Consider the following 19,697-nt stretch of genomic DNA (forward strand, 5'->3'; position numbering starts at 1 on the left):
CAACAAAAGCTACTACACAAAAAGTGCTGCATTTTTTTTTGTTTTGTAAAAATGTGTCATGTGTTAAGTGTCACACCAAAGGGAAGGGAATTGGCTCAGTGGGCGTGTGGGGGGGGGGGGGCTCGGGGCAAAATGTCTCTGGGAAATCTGAACATGCCCTTGAAGTTCATTTGGGGGCCTTTAACGCCCCTGTAAAATAGAGAATTATTTTTGGATTATTATTTTACTTTTTTAAAGATTTTTTTTGGACATTTTCAAGTTTTATTAGACAGCACAGAGTTGAAATAGGAAGACAGAGAGAGAGAGAGGGAGGGGGGATGACCTGCAGTAAAGGTCCACGGGTCGGATTTGAACCTGCGACCACTGCAACGAAGGCCGGAGAAAATATGGTACTCGCTCTAATACCCCAATCTTTGGGGGGATTTAAAGGTATTTATACAGTATGCATTTTGCAAAGCCAGAGTTGAAATGGACACTTAAAGGCTTCCGTAGAACTTAGTCTACACCCAACTCACTCAATCTGTCCCAAGAAGCACAACATCAAGAACCATAAAAACAAGGACTGTGTTCGAAAAGCACTACTAACGTCCTCCCTCCTACATACTCAACATGTTTATACTACATACTGTCTACTTAACCATCCATTGTGTATACGAGGTTCGTCGGACTGTTCACACTGAAGTATACAGAAGCAATAAAGAAAAAACTTCCATGCCGTTTGGAAGGACGCAATGCATTGTGGGTCGGTTGAGTAGGAAAAGTAACCTGTTGATCCATACACAAAATCTTCCTGGAAGTTAGTACTCATCCGGGCATTTCTCGCCTACACAAACTCGCATATACACACAACCGTCACATACTCAAATTGACGTCAAAATTAGTATTAGTAATTTAGTATGAGTAGGAAGTTAGTATGGCTTTCTGAACACAGTGAAGGAATAACAAGTAGCTCCCAAGCTTCCCTAAACGTGCTGGATCTATACAAAAGTGTCTTATGTTATTGTCTCGCATATGAAAGGCTTTTGAAAGGCAGAATACATGGCTGGATAAACACTATGTTACTAGGCACCACACCCAGGTAGATACCGTAGCCATCAGACTCACTCACACCTAAACAAACAAGCGCTATCAGCAGAAGACCATTACACACTCAACCATTCAACATGAACACAAAAACATATTGTTATGGTGGATTCATTCATGGCCTAAACTTGAGACGCCACCCAACGGTAAAATGGTTTTATAAATTATCTTTGTAAACTCATGAAAATATGCGTTTAAGTAAAAACTACTATCAATGAATGGAGTGGTGCTTTCAACCACATTGCATATACTGTATATTTTTATATTATTTTAAGAAAAAATACATTGCATTAACAAAAAAACAGGCTGACAGTCCAAAGTTTTTTCTTCAATTTTTTTCCATATTCCGTTAATTGTCTTAAAGACCTACTTCACCGGTGGAAATATGAAGGTGTATTGAACTCCGAGATCCTATTTAGTTTAAATTTGCAAACATTTTAGAAATCGGTTCATCCTAGCCTGAGAAAAGGCAGAAAGAGTGTTTTATGGCCTCACTGTCTAATCCTACATTCTTACTAGTGTGATGTCACACACGGTAAAATGTAGGGTTAGGATTAACAGGAGAGCTGGGCCAAGGGAAGACTGAGGGAAGACTGAGGGAAGAAAAACCTCATTCATTATATTATAATAGCGATTTTATAATGATAGAACGCCGGTTCTGTATGTGTGAATTATTCCTTTAATATCACAGGCAAAGCAGTAAAACACGTTGAAGTCGAGTAAGGTCCAAACGATGTCACTTTTGCATGTAATGTTGTAAAATCTATTTGAAACCTCTAGAATACCGTTCGTCTCTGTCTAAGTGTCCAGGAAAAGTTATGTACATTGGAATGGACAGGGGATCTGAACTGTATATGTGTATATGCCCTGGATACATTTATTTTGTCTTTAAAGGCCTACTTCACCGGTTGGAATATGAAGGTGTATTGAAGTCGGTGATCCTATGAAGTATAAATGTGCAAAAAAAAATTAAATCGGATCATCCTAGCTTGAGAAAAGGCAGAAAGAGTGTTTTATGGTCTCACTGTCTAACCCTACATTTCTCTTTCTGTAACATCACAGAAAGAGAAATGTAGGGTTAGACAGTGAGACCATAAAACACTCTTTCTGCCTTTTCTCAGGCTAGGATGATCCGATTTAAAAAAATTTGCACATTTATACTTCATAGGATCTCCGAGTTCAATACACCTTCATATTCCAACCGGTGAAGTAGGCCTTTAACTGTCTGTGTTCACACTGTTGTTATTTATCCTCAGAAATGATCAGTGGCTTGAAGAGACGTTCTGCATGACCTCATGCAAACTGCCACATTATTGTAAATTTGTAAGTTTTTATTTGTATTATTACGGACGTTAAAGTTTCGATCTTATTTTTTGTTTGTTTTATGTCTTACAAAATCAATACTCGTGGAGAAATATGTTTGTGTGTGTGTGTGTTTGTGTGTGTGTGTGTACAGTGCAAACCAATGCACAGTCACATTTTTATTACATTTTTATGACCAAAGCAAATAGAGAATTGATTCCGATGACTGTGTCTGAAATATTGTGGAGACTTTTCAAATATGGTAAATAATAAGAAGTTTATATAATCTTTTGATGGAATGCTAAAGTGAAAAAAAAAAAATTTTGTTTTTTAATAAAATGCTACAAAATGAAAAGAGCCATTTTGTATTTGTGCAGACAGACAGAGACCGTCATAGCAAAATAGCAGTTTGCTAAAACCTGGTACAATGCATCTCTCCTTGCTCTAAACAAGATTAATGTTTCTGTTGTACATACTCCCTGTTTAAATAAAGTTACATTACAAAAAAAAAAAAAAAAAATTATTACATACACATATAGATACATTATGACACGGCAATGCATCCTGCCGTCTATTTTTTCACTCGCTTTCTCAACAAATGTACGCGTAGCCGGCACGCGCTAGCAAAGATCTTTAGGACAGTAGGCGCTGGTGTCTTTAAAACACTACCGTTTTGGTACAAAGGGGGCACTACAATCAACAACAACTGAAAGTTCCTTGTAGCTACATCAATTTAAATTAGTAATGAGAAGTAACCCTAAACCTAACCTTCATACAACACATGCATTATACATCAACGGACAACGTTTACGCATGATAGAAAGATACAAGGAAACAAAAATGCATGGCAAAAATAGCAAGTTGTCAATAAAAGACCCTCCCTCCCCAAATTTCACAAATCATTATTCTAGGGGAGCTCATGTCTTATAAGTGTTGCTATGGTGACATTTTACAGTATTTTCTTATGTGTGTAGACTGCATTTATGCTCAAGCCATTCAATTATAATCCAATAATCAGTTGGTTTACTGTGGCCTATATTTACCTTTTACATTTAAAAATTGATTTTCTCTGTTGTAGCCTTCTACTGACACCTGCTGGACAAAACATGCGCTCAGACAAATGGTTACAAATTAAATTTTTATTCTTTATTATTCCACAGTTAATTTTAAATCAAAAATAACAGTTATATTCTTCCATCAATTGAACAAGAAACAACAATCTCATTCTCAACAGACACACGCACGCACGCACCCACGCACGCACGCACAGACACACAGACACACATATTACTTATTGGCACAATTCATGTTACAAGCTCTTTTAATCCCATTATTAAAAGGCATTTAGACCCAATGTCTAGATTTAAGACGGCTACAATCAATTCACAATGAATTACAGTCAGTTAAAGTCAGACATTTAGTACCACTGTATTTTATGCTTTCTACAATTCCCTTAGAATGTACTTGAACACCAAAATGTAGCTGTACATTTAAAAAGAACTGTTTTGTAAACTATTTGTAATTATAGGGAAAACAGAGACAGCGTACAGTTGTTTGACACATGCAGTATATTTTCTTGGGCCTTTACTCAGAAAGCCGCGTTGGTAGTTAGTTGATGGAAGAAGACACAGTTGAATGCAGATGAGGAGGTCTCAGGAAACTTCTCTTCATTAAACAACAAAACTCATCCTGCAGTCAAAACGAAGCCAATAAGAATTTAAAGTGTTTGTAGCCAAATCTATGAAGAAGTTCCTTTGCTATAGAGACCCGACTTTTTCCAGAATTGTGGCCGGTTTTAACCGCCACTCTAAGTGATCTGATTGGTTCTTCAGGACAGTACGCCCTGCTCCTCCTAACACCTAATTGGTGTACCCTAACTAGCTCCACCCTAATAAGTCAGGGGACTTCTGGGTTGCCCTCTGGCCCCCAGAGGACATCCTGAGTCTAGTCATCACCTAGAGTCGATATGTCACGTTGGCCAAGAAGTCTGATTCAGCAACTTCTAAGACAATGCTGATGATGATGATGATGATCAGGGTCAATAAACTACTGTTAACTCTTAGCCAGACTGTCTTTGATTAACTCACAAGACAGTCACCTTTGTGTGAAATTTGAATAATCTACAGGTCAGCCTTGAGGGTTTCCTCACTCAGGCAGCTGACATCCCTGACTTTGCCCCCTGCCTGATGAGGCATTGTCGCTGTCCTACTCTGTAGCAGTAGACCTTAATATAAAATGTATAATAACATAACACACTACAGTAATCTTAGAATGTGTCACAACAAAATACACTACACACACTTACAATAAATTGTCATTCTCAATAAATTAACTAAAATTAAACTTCTCATTCAATGTCACTTTAAACAAGCACTTGCTGATGAAAATGCAGACAAGGAGATTAGAGACATGGAAAATCGCTTTCTCTGCACTAAAATAACTGGTTAAGTCACAAATTATTTCAGCGCTTAAAAAATGGGCCTCATGAAGTTGCATCAATGGAGTTATGACTTTGATATTGATGACAAGTCAGCGGTACAGATTGTACTTTACAGGAAAAAGACAGTTTTCTTGTCCTAAAGTTTAACATCACTGTTTAATAACCAACTTACAGGAGCTGTCAATCATTGTTTGACAAGAACTAGTGAGCAAGTGGAGTTTGCTCGGGACTTTCTGTGCTTAACACAGCGTTTTTGCATTTCATAATTCAATGGAAAATGTGAAGTCTTAAGTGTGCAGATAGGTTGCGTCACACACCTCTGTTGTCCACTGTTAACACTTAAGCCTGTTGTTAAATCACACACAGACGCACTCACTGACTCATGCACACACACACTCACTGACTCATGCACACACTCACTCACTCATGCACACACACACTGACTCATGCACACACACACACACACACACACACACACACACACACACACACACACACACACTGAAACACTTTCACTCAGTCACTCTCACTCACACAGTCACTCACTCACACAGTCAGTCAGTCAGTCACTCACACACACACACACACACACGCACACACACACTCACTGAAACTCTTTCACTCACTCACTCACTCACTCACTCACTCACTCACTCACTCACTCACTCACTCACTCACTCACTCACTCACTCACTCACTCACTCACACAAGGTAGCACCTTAAATAAACCAACATCTTGTGGCTTCAATCGGTGCCTATCAATAGGAGTTCGTTCAAGTAAATTGTTCTAAATCAATGACTAGGTTAATCTGGTAACACTTTACAATAAGGGTACACATTAACTGTTAATGCTTAGTAAGTGCTTAATACACATTAACTCACCATTAACAAACCATATATAAATGCTTAGGCAATGCTTAATAAACATTAACTAAGTATATACTAACTGTTGTGCTTAGCTAAGGCTTTACTGTGTCTGAAATATTGTCGAGACTTTACAAATGGTAAATAAGATGTTCATATACGGTAATCCTTTTTCTGGAGTTCTAAAGCGGAAAAATAAATTGTATTATATTTTTTAATAAAGAAAAAGATGATAAGAGTACTTTTGCAGAAAGGTTCCAATTATAATTTAATTTAGCATTAATTAACAGTTAATTAATGTAGCCTTATTGTAAAGTGTTACTGTTAATCTCTATATGGACGTTCCTTCCCTTTGTATGTTATGGCCTGTTTTTGGGTTCTTCTTCACGGGCTAAGTCGTTGGTAGACCCAGCCACCCTCCGCGGCGCTCTGAAACTCCCCCAGCTCCGAGGCTCCGTCCTGGGGCTTGGTGAAGACGAGTCGGTCATGGAGCCGGTTGGTCTGACCCTGCCAGAACTCTATCAGGGAAGGCTTCACGATGTAGCCGCCCCTGGTAACCAAAACACAGGTGCAATAGTAAGAAAAAGGGCTCCCTTACTCTGTCATTCTCAATTTTTTAATCCCGATAAAGGGTTTTTACTGGGAGTTTTTTCTCAGCCGAGCTAAGGGTCTAAGGGCGCAGATGGTGTCATACTGTATGGAATGTAAAGCCCACTGAGGCAAATGTCTATTTGTGATATTGGGCTATACAAATAAAACTGATTTGATAGGAGAGAAAATTGACACAACTCTCAATACTGTATCAAGGAATGGAATGATATAACAACTTCATGTCAGGATTATCCTTGCAAAAAGGCCATAAACAATTGAAAATGTACAATAAAAAATATTATAAAAGGAACAAAGAGTGAACTAGGGCTGCAACTAACGATTATTTTGATAATCGATTAATCTGTCGATTATTTTCTCGATTAATCGATTAGTTTTTTGGTACGTAAAATGGTGAAAAATGTTGATAAATTTTCCAAAGCCCATGTTGACGTCCTCAAATGTATTGTTATGTCCAAAACACACAAATATTTCAGTTTACTGTCATAATAGGATTAAAGAAACCAGAAAATATTCACATTTGAGGAGCTGAAATCAGAGAATTTGGACATTTTTCATAAAAAAATTACTCAAAACGATTAATAGATTATCAAAATAGTTGGCGATTATTTTAATAATCGATTAATAATCGATTCGTCGATTAATCGTTGCAGCTCTAGAGTGAACGCTCACCAGTAGTCAGGCATCGGCACCTCTGTGTCTTTGTACTTCTCTTCCAGTTCTGCATTTTTCCCTCTTAGATACTGAAAAAAAAAAAAAAACTTTAAACACACAATAAGCATTTGACATATAGGGGAAGGTGGGGTGATTTGTGCAACTTTTTACTCAAAGTGATTTTAAAGTGAGGCCTTGACAGTTATGTCTCCAACTCAAATATGTACATATATTTCAGGATGTTGTGCATCCCTGGCAATAAAAACTTTTGATCTGGAATAAACTGTTTAAGAAATATAGCTTTCGGAAAAAAAGTTGTCTTGTCGCACAAATCACCCCACGTAGTGGGGTGATTTGTGCGTCATTGTGTCACACTGACAAAGTCACCATCATCATCTTTCTGGCCATCTGAACTCTCATCAGTGGTGTCGTTAAGTGGAATTGAGATGTCACTCTCTCCTGAGCTACTGTAGACTATCACTTTCTTTTGGTGACCAGCGTATACAGCCATGCCACTGGCACAACTCTCAGAAATGTACTTTGCACTAGTTGCTCCGTGCTTGTGGAACCAACTGCCACCTGACAAATGTGATTCCCCCTACATTTCTGCCTTTAAATCAAGGCTCAAAACCCATATGTACACCCTGGTGTTTCCTCCCCATTAACCTCTGCACTACTTACTTACCTCTGCACTACTATCTGTGTTTATGTGGATGTATGGGCTTTACGTCTTTTATTTTGGTTATTGTTATTTTACCTTCATTGTTTACCTACTGAATGCACTATGTACAGCACTTTGGACAGTGCAAACTGTCATAAATGTGCTTTTATAAATACATTTTACTTACTTACTTACTTATAACTCACCCAGGCCCTTGCGCACAAATCACCCCATCCCCAGAATTTTGGATAATAGGCATGATGCAGCAATTTAGGGTTGACATTGTGCTAACTATATAGACTCAAAGTGTAGCATAACAAAGCACTAAAACATGTGTCAAATGTTTTCAAACGTGTCTATAATTGTTCAGACACAATAATCAAAAAACCTTGATCATGGAAATTTTACTTTGAAAGGCAAAACACAGTTTTTTGAGCTTAAATGTGCTTATATCTTATTCCTTGTGTCTCCCTTCTTTACAGGATGAGTCAAATGGATGGCTCTTCTTAAATATGTGGTCACATTTCCAATTTCTTCCACGGTTTTCTAGAAACAAGGGGTTTTGCAACTTCCAAAATGCACAAATCACCCCACCTTCCCCTACGATAAATATTAGCTTTGTAATAATTTTATTGGGTTTTGCACTTGTTTATGGTGTAGAATGGGGACAGGTCTATTGTGCCTTATGTAAAATGTCCCCTTTTTTATTAATATTTTTTAAATTTTTGTTAGTCTTTTAACTATTTTTTTTAATCGATGAATGAATATCTTTGATTATCACAAAATTTCCCTTTTTTTTATTTCATATTTTTTAAATTTTTGTTATTGTTTTATATATATATAATAATAATAATACATTTAATTTATAGGCGCCTTTCAAGGCACCCAAGGTCACCTTACAGAGCATAAAATCATCATAAAATCATTAAAACTAAGATATTGTGGAAAAAACAAAATAAAGATTTAATTAATTAATTAATTCATTTATTAATATATTTGATTCTCACATCTCTGTTTGGGACCGGGGTGCTCTGTCGGCTCACTACGGCCCCGATCTGACTGCTCTTCGGTCGGGAGTGGAAGTAATCGCAGGAGCTCTGGTACGGGATGCGCTCCACACTGCCCTCGATACGAATCTACAAATGTAAACAAAAAGATTTAATAATAATGGATCGGAATTATATAGCGGTTTTAAATCACACTCAAATCGCTTTACAGGGTTCCAGGTTCCATTCATTCAAACACAGTCATACCGTTTAACTTCCAATTCAAATACAAAACTGTGAATGTCTCAATTTTCCATTTCAATAATGAACAGTAAATCCTTAACAAATCAATTTTTATTACAGAGTTCCCGCATATACAAACATTTTTTATTGATGATCATTTATTGTCAGGGAAATTAATAGAAATATAATAATTTGAAATGTTATCAGTAGGAACAATGCTGGCCTGTCTGTACAAATCTGCATATACAAAACATGTATTTTAAGTGTAAAATGTAATAATTTGTTAATTTAAATTTTCCATTTCCACAATGAACAGTCATCCTTAACAAATCTAGTTTTTTTTTACAGAGTTCCCGCATATACAAACATTTTATATTGATAATAATTTATTGTGGGAAAAATTTATAGAAATGTTTTTAGTAGGAATAGGAAAGATACTGACCGATCTGTTCAGAGGCTCCCAGTAGAACACCAGACTTGCGAATGGGTTGCTCTCCTGTGGACAACGATCGGGTTAATGAGGCCTTACTTCAATAATACATAGGCCTAGAGTAAATAAACAAAATAATAATGACATTTTCATTTTATTATATTATTATTGTTGTTATTTTAGTATTTGTTAGACTATACTGTATGTGTAGTATGAGGTCCAAATAATTTTTACATTTCACATATTTCTATTTGGGCAGCAGTGGCGCAGTGGTTAGGGAGATCGTCCTCTGGAGTGCAGGGTCGGAGGTTCGATCCCCCGTCTACCCACTACATGCCGAAGTGTCCCTGGGCAAGACACTGAACCTTGCATGGCAGCTACTGCCATCGGTGTATGAATGAGTGAATGTGGTAAGAATTGTAAAGCGCTTTGGGGCTGAGAAAATCGTCTAAAAAGCGCTATGCAAGGCAAGTCCATTTACTATTTTATATACATATTTATGTTCGGTAATAATAATAAGGTATATATATCTGATTCTTATATCTCACCAGCTCTGAACCTTTCCTGCTCTCGTAGTTGGAGAAAAAGCGGAACCCTTCGTTGCTGTAACCTTTCAGGAGAACCATGCGGGCAGAGGGACGCCCATCTCTGTAACACACAAACACGCGCGCGCACACACACACACACGCACACACACACACACACAAAGTTAACATTAAAAGGTACTGTGTGTGCACTAAAAAATCTGGTGTTAATACACAGCCTAGGCTCTGTAAACGGGCATGTTGCTAGCTACAGTGGGCCCCTTTGTTAACATACCCATTTACAGAACCTAGTCGGTGTATTAACACTTTTTTCAATGCACACACACACACACACACACACACACACACACACACACACACACACACACACACACACACACACACACACACACACACACACACACACACACACACACACACACACACACACACACACACACACACACACACACACACACTTAATTCTGGAGCTGTTACATACTTGGTTGCGGTGGCGATGCACATAGCGTTGGCCTCTCCGACCTCGGGACACTTGGTCGCGTCATCGAACCAGTTTCCAAACTGTTTGATCGGGTCCAGAGACACGAGGTGACTCTCCTCAAAACACTGTCAAATAAAACGATCAATTATATATGAATACATCTAGTAAATAGACAACAACACTCTTTTCTTATGGTTAATTTAAAAAAAATGTAGGCCTATTATTATGCCCCCTGTAAAGCACTTTGAATTGCCTTGCTTCTGAATTTCACTGAACAGGAGCAGTCAGTGGCGGGGTGTGAACGGTTACAAAAAATTGTAAACGGTTACACGACCCCTTTTTTTTCGTGTACACGGTTAACCGTGACGTCATTGTCCTCGTGCCCCCGCCGTCTTGTAGGCGCGCGCGCACACACACACACACACACACACGCATACGCGTTCGTTCGCCTGTAAACACACAATTGACATGAACTACGCTCGTTTACACACCTCTTATAATAGGTCCATGGTACGTACACACACACACACACACACACACACACACACACACACACACACACACACACACACACACACACACACACACACGTTCGCCGTCATAATCGCGCTTCATTCATTTCCTGATTAATATAGCCTATCGCTTTCTACATGTCCACGTTAAATGCATGTTGAACAGGTGTTATAAAGTTCGGGCTACTTACGAGCGTAGTTCACGTCAACCGAGTAACTTTAATCTTTAGGTTATCTTTCATCACTCTTCCATGGCTGTGAGTCGAGTCCCAGCACGGCGACTCCCCGTGTGTGTGTGTGCGCCGATACACACACTCACTCACACACACTCGCAGAGGGACAGACAGATTCTCGGCAGACTAGCTTTTATCCTCCCCAATTAGTTTATTAGTGATTTAAAATCAATAAACGCGTGTCTCCAGAACATATTTAAAAACTTTGAAATTTGAAGAAAAAAAACAAAAAAAAAACGGTTTTCGTTTATTGATTTTTCCTAAACGGTTATGATTTACTAAACGGTTACACGTGTACACGTGCACACCCCTACATACAATCCCTATATTTGGCTCCTTCAACAATGCAACAAACAAAATATGTCATACATTTATATTATAATAAAATACTGCATTGTGTTAAACTATAGACAGACGCAAACCTAATGCTATGAACAAGTGTTATAAATACAGATGTGAATATAAAGATATATGAGCAGATGTCATATTAAACAGATGTTAACATAATATAATGGAAGTATGCTATGTCGTTTTATGGCTTATGCCGAACTGACAACAACAGTGTCAGCCTTTAATCAATTTTACTTGGGTCTGTTTCAGTTGTATTCTTCCTGCACAAACTGTACTTTGCACATAGCCTACACATAACTTTAAAATGTTATATTCAAATGTATTTCCAGTTACTTTGTTTGTCAATTGCTCTTAAATTCATTGTACTTACTGTAGCCTGCTATGCACCAACATACCAAGACAAATTCCTTGTATGTGCAAACGTACAGTAGGCCCACTTGGCAATAAAACTGATTCTGATTTAATAGGCTGCAGAGGCCACAAGTCAAGGTCTGTCACATCTGGAGTTCATTAAAACAACGATTTACTTCTCCATTACAACTAGGTTTACGCTTAAAAAACAGTATATCGTTTTGGTTTTAACCATGCAGTTGCACAGACTGGACAGTGGATTACGTCACATGACAGAGTGTATTTTTTACCCTAAATGACACACACACAGGTAGCCCGAGTAACTCAAGGCAAGGCAAGGCAGGTTTATTTCTATAGCACAATTCAGACGCAAGGCCATTCAAAGTGCTTTACAGGGGCAAGATTAAGATACATAATACACATTAGAAAAGCGAATGAATAGAAATAAAAGAGTTAAAAGCGAAGGAATAGTAATAGGACCCAGGTCTTTGAACGCCTCTCGTTCATAGACTGTTGAAGGCTACTGTAGGCTATATAATGTCACGCTCACCTCTTCATCTCCTTTGTATTTCTTCCTCATGTCACTCAAATCCATGCTCGCGCGCTCAGCCGTTGGTTTCTGGCAGAAATGAACGGCAAAGACGGTTTGACGAGCCGCTGCCAGAGAGGCACGAGACGGTGGATTTCTACCAAATAAACCGATTTGACTCAATAAGAGTGCACTGAGTTTGCGCCTCATGCTTGTCAGACAGATACAGTGACGTAACTGCACATCCTCCTTTACGTAAAAATATTACGTAAGCATGCGAAAGGTTTTGTAACGGCATCAAATGTTTCTTAATTTTTTTTTAAAGTGTATTTTCCACAAGAGTATTTTAATTAAGAATAACATAGGATTGTGCGTACATCGGATTTAATTTAACAATCAAAATAAAAGGGAAGACCTCGAGAGGTGATGAGGCGTTCAGGTCCTATCGGTTTTTAGGACTTTAGAGCATAAACCACCTGGTTGTATCTTTCTTTATATGTCCATGGGTTGTATCCATGGATTTGTCAAAATCTAAATGTACAAGGACATTAAATAAATAAATATTTTTAATAGTATAAAAATATGAAACAATAAAATAGCTTAACACTGATTTCCACACTTTCCTGTTTTTTTTCTCATAGTTTTATATTGAAAGGGGTATGCATGCTTTCCAAACTTATTTAAAACCTTTTTTTGAATAATCAATTGGATAATACATTCACACTTTTCTAATGTTATTGTTTTTTACCGACATGTCCATGCATGTCCATGAATGCATCATACTTGCCATCATCACATCCTGTTACGTAGTTTCCTGGTAAAGATGGCGGCGACCTTGTGTGCAAAATTCCTACCGAAACAAGGTAAAGTAAAGCCAATACTTCAGCTTTTTCCTTTTCAAATCAGGGTTTAACATTAACAGTTTAACTTTGCGTATCTTCAGCATGGCTGCCTCTGACGCAGAGCGTACGTCACGGCTCCAAGTCAGTGACGCGGCACAAGAGACCGATCCACATCCTGAAGCAGAAGATGATGGCGGTGACCACATACATGCCTCCGAAGCGGCCCGTTCCCCTGGGAGCTTATCCGGCCCAGTCTAGACAGGCACAGGAGGTAATGTAGTGTATTTTGTTATGACACATTCTAAGATTACTGTAGTGTATTATGTTATTATACATTTTATATTAAGGTCTACTGCTACAGAGTAGGACAGCGACAATGCCTCATCAGGCAGGGGGCAAAGTCAGGGATGTCAGCTGCCTGAGTGAGGAAACCCTCAAGGCTGACCTGTAGATCATTCAAATTTCACACAATGGTGACTGTCTTGTGAGTTAATCAAAGACAGTCTGGCTAAGAGTTAACAGTAGTTTATTGACCCTGATCATCATCATCATCATCATCATCAGCAGTGTCTTAGAAGTTGCTGAATCAGACTTCTTGGCCAACGTGACATATCGACTCTAGGTGATGACTAAACTCAGGTTGCCCTCTGACCATTAGGGTGGAGCTGATTAGGGTTAAAAGCAGCTACAATTCTGGAAAAAGTCGGGTCTCTATAGCAAAGGAACTTCTTCATAGATTTGGCTACAAACACTTTAAATTCTTATTGGCTTCGTTTTGACTGCAGGATGAGTTTTGTTGTTTAATACAGAGAAGTTTCCTGAGACCTCCTCATCTGCATTCAACTGTGTCTTCTTCCATCAACTAACTACCAACGCGGCTTTCTGAGTAAAGGCCCAAGAAAATATACTGCAGTAACAATACACTTTTATCATTATTTAACCACCCAATAAACTTGGTTATTTTATGTCTTCTCTGCTGTCGTCAAGAGACATAATTCAGAGCTGCTTATTTTGTCTATCTATCTATCTATCTATCTATCTATCTATCTATCTATCTATCTATCTATCTATCTATCTATCTATCTATCTATCTATCTATCTACATGAGGTAACAATACACCTTTATCATTATTCAACCCCCCAATTAACTTGGTTTTATTATGTCTCTGCTGTTGTAAAGAGTCAAAATATAACATCGTTATGGAGGTGCTGCTTATTTTGTGTACATTATGAGATATCTATCTATCTATCTATCTATCTATCTATCTATCTATCTATCTATCTATCTATCTATCTATCTATCTATCTATCTATCTATCTATCTATCTTTCTATCTATCTATCTATCTATACATGCCTCCCCCCTCGGGACAACCCTCTGATGTCTATCTATCTATCTATCTATCTATCTATCTATCTATCTATCTATCTATCTATCTATCTATCTATCTATCTATCTATCTTGGGCGACTGTGGCTCAGGTGGTTAAGCGGGTTGGCCAACGATCCAAGGGTTGGCGGTTCAATCCCCGCCCGGCCACCTGTGTCATGGTTGTTGTGTCCTTGGGCAAGACACTTCACCCACCTTGCCCTGTGTGAATGTGTATGATTGCTGTATGTTTGAGGTGGTGGTCGGAGGGGCCGTTGGCGCTGAATGGCAGCCACGCTTCCGTCAGTCTGCCCCAGGGCAGCTGTGGCTACTCTCGTAGTTTACCACCACCGGTATGACTGAGTGTGAACGAATTGAACCAGGAAATGTAAAGCGTCTTTGAGTGCCTAGGCAATAAAGCGCTATATAAAACCTATCAATTATTATTATTATTATCTATCTATCTATCTATCTATCTATCTATCTATCTATCTATCTATCTATCTATCTATCTATCTATCTATCTATCTATCTATCTATCTATCTATCTATCTATCTATCTATCTATCTATCTATCTATCTATCTATCTATCTATCTATCTATCCATTCATGCCTCTCTCTCTCTCCCCTCCTCAGGATAACCCTCTGATGGGCGTGATGAAGCGAGAGGTGCAGAAGATCTTCCAGGACTGTCAGATGATCGCTGTGGTGCAGAACAACGCCAGCAACGCAGAAGACATGATGGTCCTCAGACACAGGCTCTACAAGCACGGCATCACCGTCAAGTTCTTCCCCAATCAGGTAACAACAACATTGCGACTGTGGCTCAGTTGGTAGAGCGGGTCGGCCGATGATCAAAGGGTTGGAGGTTCGATTCCCGCCCTGCCACCTGTGTCATAGTTGTTGTGTCCTTGGGCAAGACACTTCACCCACCTTGCCTCATGTGAATGTCGATAGTTAGCCTGCTGCTATCGGTGTATGAATGGGTGTGTGAATGGTAACGTGTAAATGGGAACATGTCTCCCTTGCAAAAGAGTCTCCGGACTCAATGGGATATACCTGTATAAATAAAGGTTAAAAAAAAAAAATGTGTAAATGTATTTGATTTGATTGAAATGTATTTAGAACACGAACATGTAAAAGAAAACAGAAATGATCATACAGAAAATAATGATTTTTACAGACGATAGAAAGCATAATTAGATTCATGAATGACAAACACTTGATAATTGTACAACACGTTCGAAAAGGAGTGGATAGAAGTTTACACTTTATCGTATCTCTACAAACAATTTCAAAGCTGTGGAACAATTATTCATCCTCACAAGCCAGTGTTGTGGCCCTCAAGATCACTTTTTTTTGGAGGTTTCTGTCTCTCGATTTTTACTATATTCCATTCCATTTCTAACAAGTAATTTCTTAAAAAAATGCCAATAAATTTTACACACACTGTACCTAAAAGAAAATAATATTTCTGATATCTCCTCTGTTTGCTTCACTCATCACTTTACAGATAATTTGAACCAATCACCTCCAATATCCGTGGGAGTTATTCTTTTGATAATTAAATATGGTTCATATACTGTACTGGTTAGTCTGTCTGTCTGTCTGTCTGTCTGTCTGTCTGTCTGTCTGTCTGTCTGTCTGTCTGTCTGTAACTGATAGTTGTTGTATTGTCCCAAACATGTCTCTCTTGAGAATGAGACCTTGTGTATCAATGAGATAACCTGTATTAACAAAGCTTAAAAAATAAACAACATCATTTTTTCATCCCTCTCTCTTTAAGGTGATGCGGTCGTTCCTGAACAACAGCGTTTACAGCAACATGGCTCCTCTGTTCATCGGACCCACCGTTCTGGTCGTCAGTAAAGAACCAAAGGCCAAGGAGATGTTAAAGTCTCTGAGGGCCAGCCAGCAGATGACGCTGCTAGGTAACGTTTGTTTACTCCTTCAAGAGGAACTTTTTTAATAAAGTATGGTCATTTTATAGTGTCGCACGTGTATGATGTCATGTTTTAGGAGCCTACAGATTAACTCACAAAAATGGCAGATGTTAACTGCTGGGTCAGAAAACACGTAATTTTGTTCCGATGTTGATCCTGATTTGTCATGTTCGCGCCTTAGGCAGTTTTTTTTTAACAACAAAATTAACTATGAACTTGGTTTCTACAATCAGATAAAGAGTAGGCTTTTTAGAGAAATTGCAACTTTGAATATATTGAAATTTAGTGAGTGATTTTTCATAAGCTGAAGCCAACAAATGTTTGCTACATTAACCTAGTGGATGTCTTCAGTCAGTTGTAGAAAGATAGAGACTGATTTAATATCAAAAGTTGAATATTTCTGACTTGCCAGACAGTAAGACCTGAATGCAGATGAACTATAATGTCATGGTAGAAGACAAGTCATTCATTAATTTCACTGATAAACAAATTGTGATCGTTATTTCTCTTGTGTCTCAACAGGGGCCTGTATAGACAACACGTTGCTTAGCGCACAGGGAGTGTTGATGTATTCCAAACTGCCCTCGGTAACCGTCGTCCAGGGTGAACTAGTGAGCGGTTTGACTATGCTCACCTCCCTCACTGCCTCACTGCTACAGCGGCCCCCCGTCCATCTATCGGCCCTACTGCAGCAGTACGTTAAACAGCAAAGCCCGGAAACAGGCACACAAGACGGGGCAGCAGCTAAATCAGAGGAGGCTACGTAAAGCTATGGAGGAAAGCCTGCTACATACTCCGCGAGAAGAAAGAACAAACTTCCCGCTGACAGAGCTGGGGAGAAGTTCTTTCTGGTCTGGACATTTCATAGTTCACTCAAGTGCCGAACTCCAAGTCACGTCATGCGCTGTCACCAACTTCAGACTGACCAATCACACAATAGTTCTCGGACAAGCTTGCGAGAAGAAAGTTCGGCCCGGACGATGTGTCGAGAACGAGCTGCAAGAACAGCTGAACAAGAGCTGCAAGAAGAAAATTACGTCATTTTTCTTCTCGCAGCTCTTGTCACCGAGAATTTTGTTCTTTCTTCTCGCGGAGTATGTAGCAGACTGAAGTTACTGGGACTTTTTAGCTGATTTTTACCTGCTTGGAATGACGAAAGGGGTTGTCTGGTTGGACGCATACTTCAAAATGTATCATGATATATCACCAATGTTACAGGCAAATATATAGGAGCTGAATATGTCTGTAAATAGGAGTTACAAACTTGAGTGGAGATGTTTAATTGGTGCTAAATTTAAAGCTATAGTGCGTAAGCAGCGTTTACAAACTGGTGAAACTGGTCGCCAATTCAATGCGTGATCACCGGAAACATGTAGATGCACCAGCAGTGTTATTGTAATTACTCAGACTTCCTCATGGGGGCGACAGAAGTTACGCACTATAGCTTTACCTACATTGTACAATATGCATCCACCAACATAGAAGCATTCTGGCTCCTATGAATGAAGGAGTTTGCGGACTTGTTTTCAATGCAACTCAAGCTCTGAATGGAAGTCTTTGGATTGGACAATGCTGCGAAGATCTAAGTGTCGCCCAAATAATTCCCTTGTTTAAAAATATAAATAAACTGTTTAACACAATCTCTTACTCAATCTCATTTATTTGTGGATTTAAGGCGTCCAGGATTTATAAAAAAATATTTGTTTTTTCATTGTTTCTTTTCAGTTTTAAATATATTCAATCAAATAGTCTGCGGCAGTGGCAGTGGCGAAGTAGGTAGGGAGATCGCCTCTGGAGTGCAGGGTCGGAGGTTCGATCCCCCGTCTCCCCGCCACATGTCGAAGTGTCCCTGAGCAAGACACTGAACCCCAAATTGCTCCCGATGGTTCAGAGAGCGCCTTGCATGGCAGCTTCTACCATCGGTGTATGAGTGTGTGTATGAATGGGTGAATGTGGTAAGATATGTAAAGCGCTTTGGGGCTGAGAAAAACGGCTAGAAAGCGCTATATGTCAAGTCCATTTACCATTTACCAAAAATATATATATATTTTTTTACAGTAAAAGAAAATCAATGCACCCAACAAAAAAACGACTAAATCTGAATTACAAGGACAGTCAAAAACATTTACACTTAATACAGCACCTTTCTTAATCAAATCAGCTCTATCATTTACTCAAACACATCTTGAATGCCATATATGCCTGTAAAAGTGATCCCATACATGGGTAAAAATCCCCTTTACAATTCTCCATTCTAGCTATTCAAAAGGAGGCAGTTTTTCATTGTTATCTTCATTTAGATTATAAATATTTTGCATGCCTAGATAATAAAGTAATACACACAGTACTACAGAGTGGCATCGTTGTTATAAGGCATCGTTGTGATAAGGCATAAGTGGCATCATGAAACCCACAACCAGCCAAAATAAACACAATGTGGTCACAGATCCCGACAGTTAATCTGGAGATTACACCATTATAATCTGGGTCAGTTAGTCTATAATGGACTGTCTTTCTTTCCGACAGCGTTACACCACAATACAATGCCACACACTGCCTTAAAACACATTGTGATTCACACAACCAAAGTAATGGTGCATTTTGTCTATATTGACCAATTAAAATGAACAGATTTGGTTTAATTTTGATATTTGTGGTAACTGTGATAACTAAACTATTTATGGTAAAAGCTGCAGAGAAGAAAGTGTGACCTGCACTATTGACACACTATTATAATGATCAATTTATGACTTGCATGAAGAATGGTGGATTTATAATGATATAATAATGATAATAATTATGACAAATATTGTTGCTTTTCAGATTAGTAATAAACAGATACAGATTAAGGCCTATACTTTCCAACCTTAAAATACCATATTTTCTAATAAATTAACTTGTAATATAGGCTAAAACGATACGTCAAGGTTCGTGCCCTTTGCGTAACGCTTAACAATGGCTAAACTAATAGTGTAGAGTGAGTCTGCCTGGCTACATTTCCCCCTCCACCACTACAGCCCTGCTAGACAAGACACTGCCTGTAATTCCTCTAATGCGGATAATGCCCATCAGGACACATTGCGCACGGTGCGCGCTCCCTGCGGCGCACAGCTATCCTCTCCTTGGATTTCGAAAGCAGCTCGTGTCGGTCCCTCTGTCCGCGAGTTTATCTGATCAGAATTAGTGATTATCTACCGCGATAACATGTGACGTTTTTTTGTCTGTATTTCTGTCCGTTGTTCGATGGGAAAAGGGGTTTGATTTTGTAGG

At 38.8% G+C, this 19,697-nt stretch overlaps 2 protein-coding genes across 2 annotated transcripts; one reads left to right on the plus strand and one right to left on the minus strand.

Annotated features, from left to right (window-relative positions):
• Positions 1 to 4,947: 4,947 nt before the first annotated feature.
• Positions 4,948 to 12,458, minus strand: pnpo (pyridoxamine 5'-phosphate oxidase). The gene is made up of 7 exons (XM_080049412.1): positions 12,296 to 12,458; positions 10,299 to 10,423; positions 9,821 to 9,920; positions 9,285 to 9,338; positions 8,621 to 8,749; positions 6,971 to 7,041; positions 4,948 to 6,239 (listed from the first exon to the last, which is right to left on the minus strand). The coding sequence occupies exons 1-7, from the start codon at positions 12,338 to 12,340 to the stop codon at positions 6,074 to 6,076; spliced, it is 690 nt and encodes a 229-aa protein (XP_079905538.1). The 5' UTR covers positions 12,341 to 12,458; the 3' UTR covers positions 4,948 to 6,073.
• A 629-nt stretch (positions 12,459 to 13,087) lies between these two features.
• On the plus strand, positions 13,088 to 18,054 carry mrpl10 (mitochondrial ribosomal protein L10). The gene is made up of 5 exons (XM_080048872.1): positions 13,088 to 13,137; positions 13,218 to 13,387; positions 15,121 to 15,285; positions 16,271 to 16,415; positions 16,950 to 18,054. Exons 1-5 carry the CDS (start codon positions 13,098 to 13,100, stop codon positions 17,192 to 17,194), a joined length of 765 nt encoding a protein of 254 aa, XP_079904998.1. The 5' UTR covers positions 13,088 to 13,097; the 3' UTR covers positions 17,195 to 18,054.
• Positions 18,055 to 19,697: the final 1,643 nt, after the last annotated feature.

The sequence above is a fragment of the Ammodytes marinus genome (assembly GCF_949987685.1).
Source record: "Ammodytes marinus genome assembly, chromosome: 20".
Classification (NCBI taxonomy): Eukaryota; Metazoa; Chordata; class Actinopteri; order Uranoscopiformes; family Ammodytidae; genus Ammodytes; species Ammodytes marinus.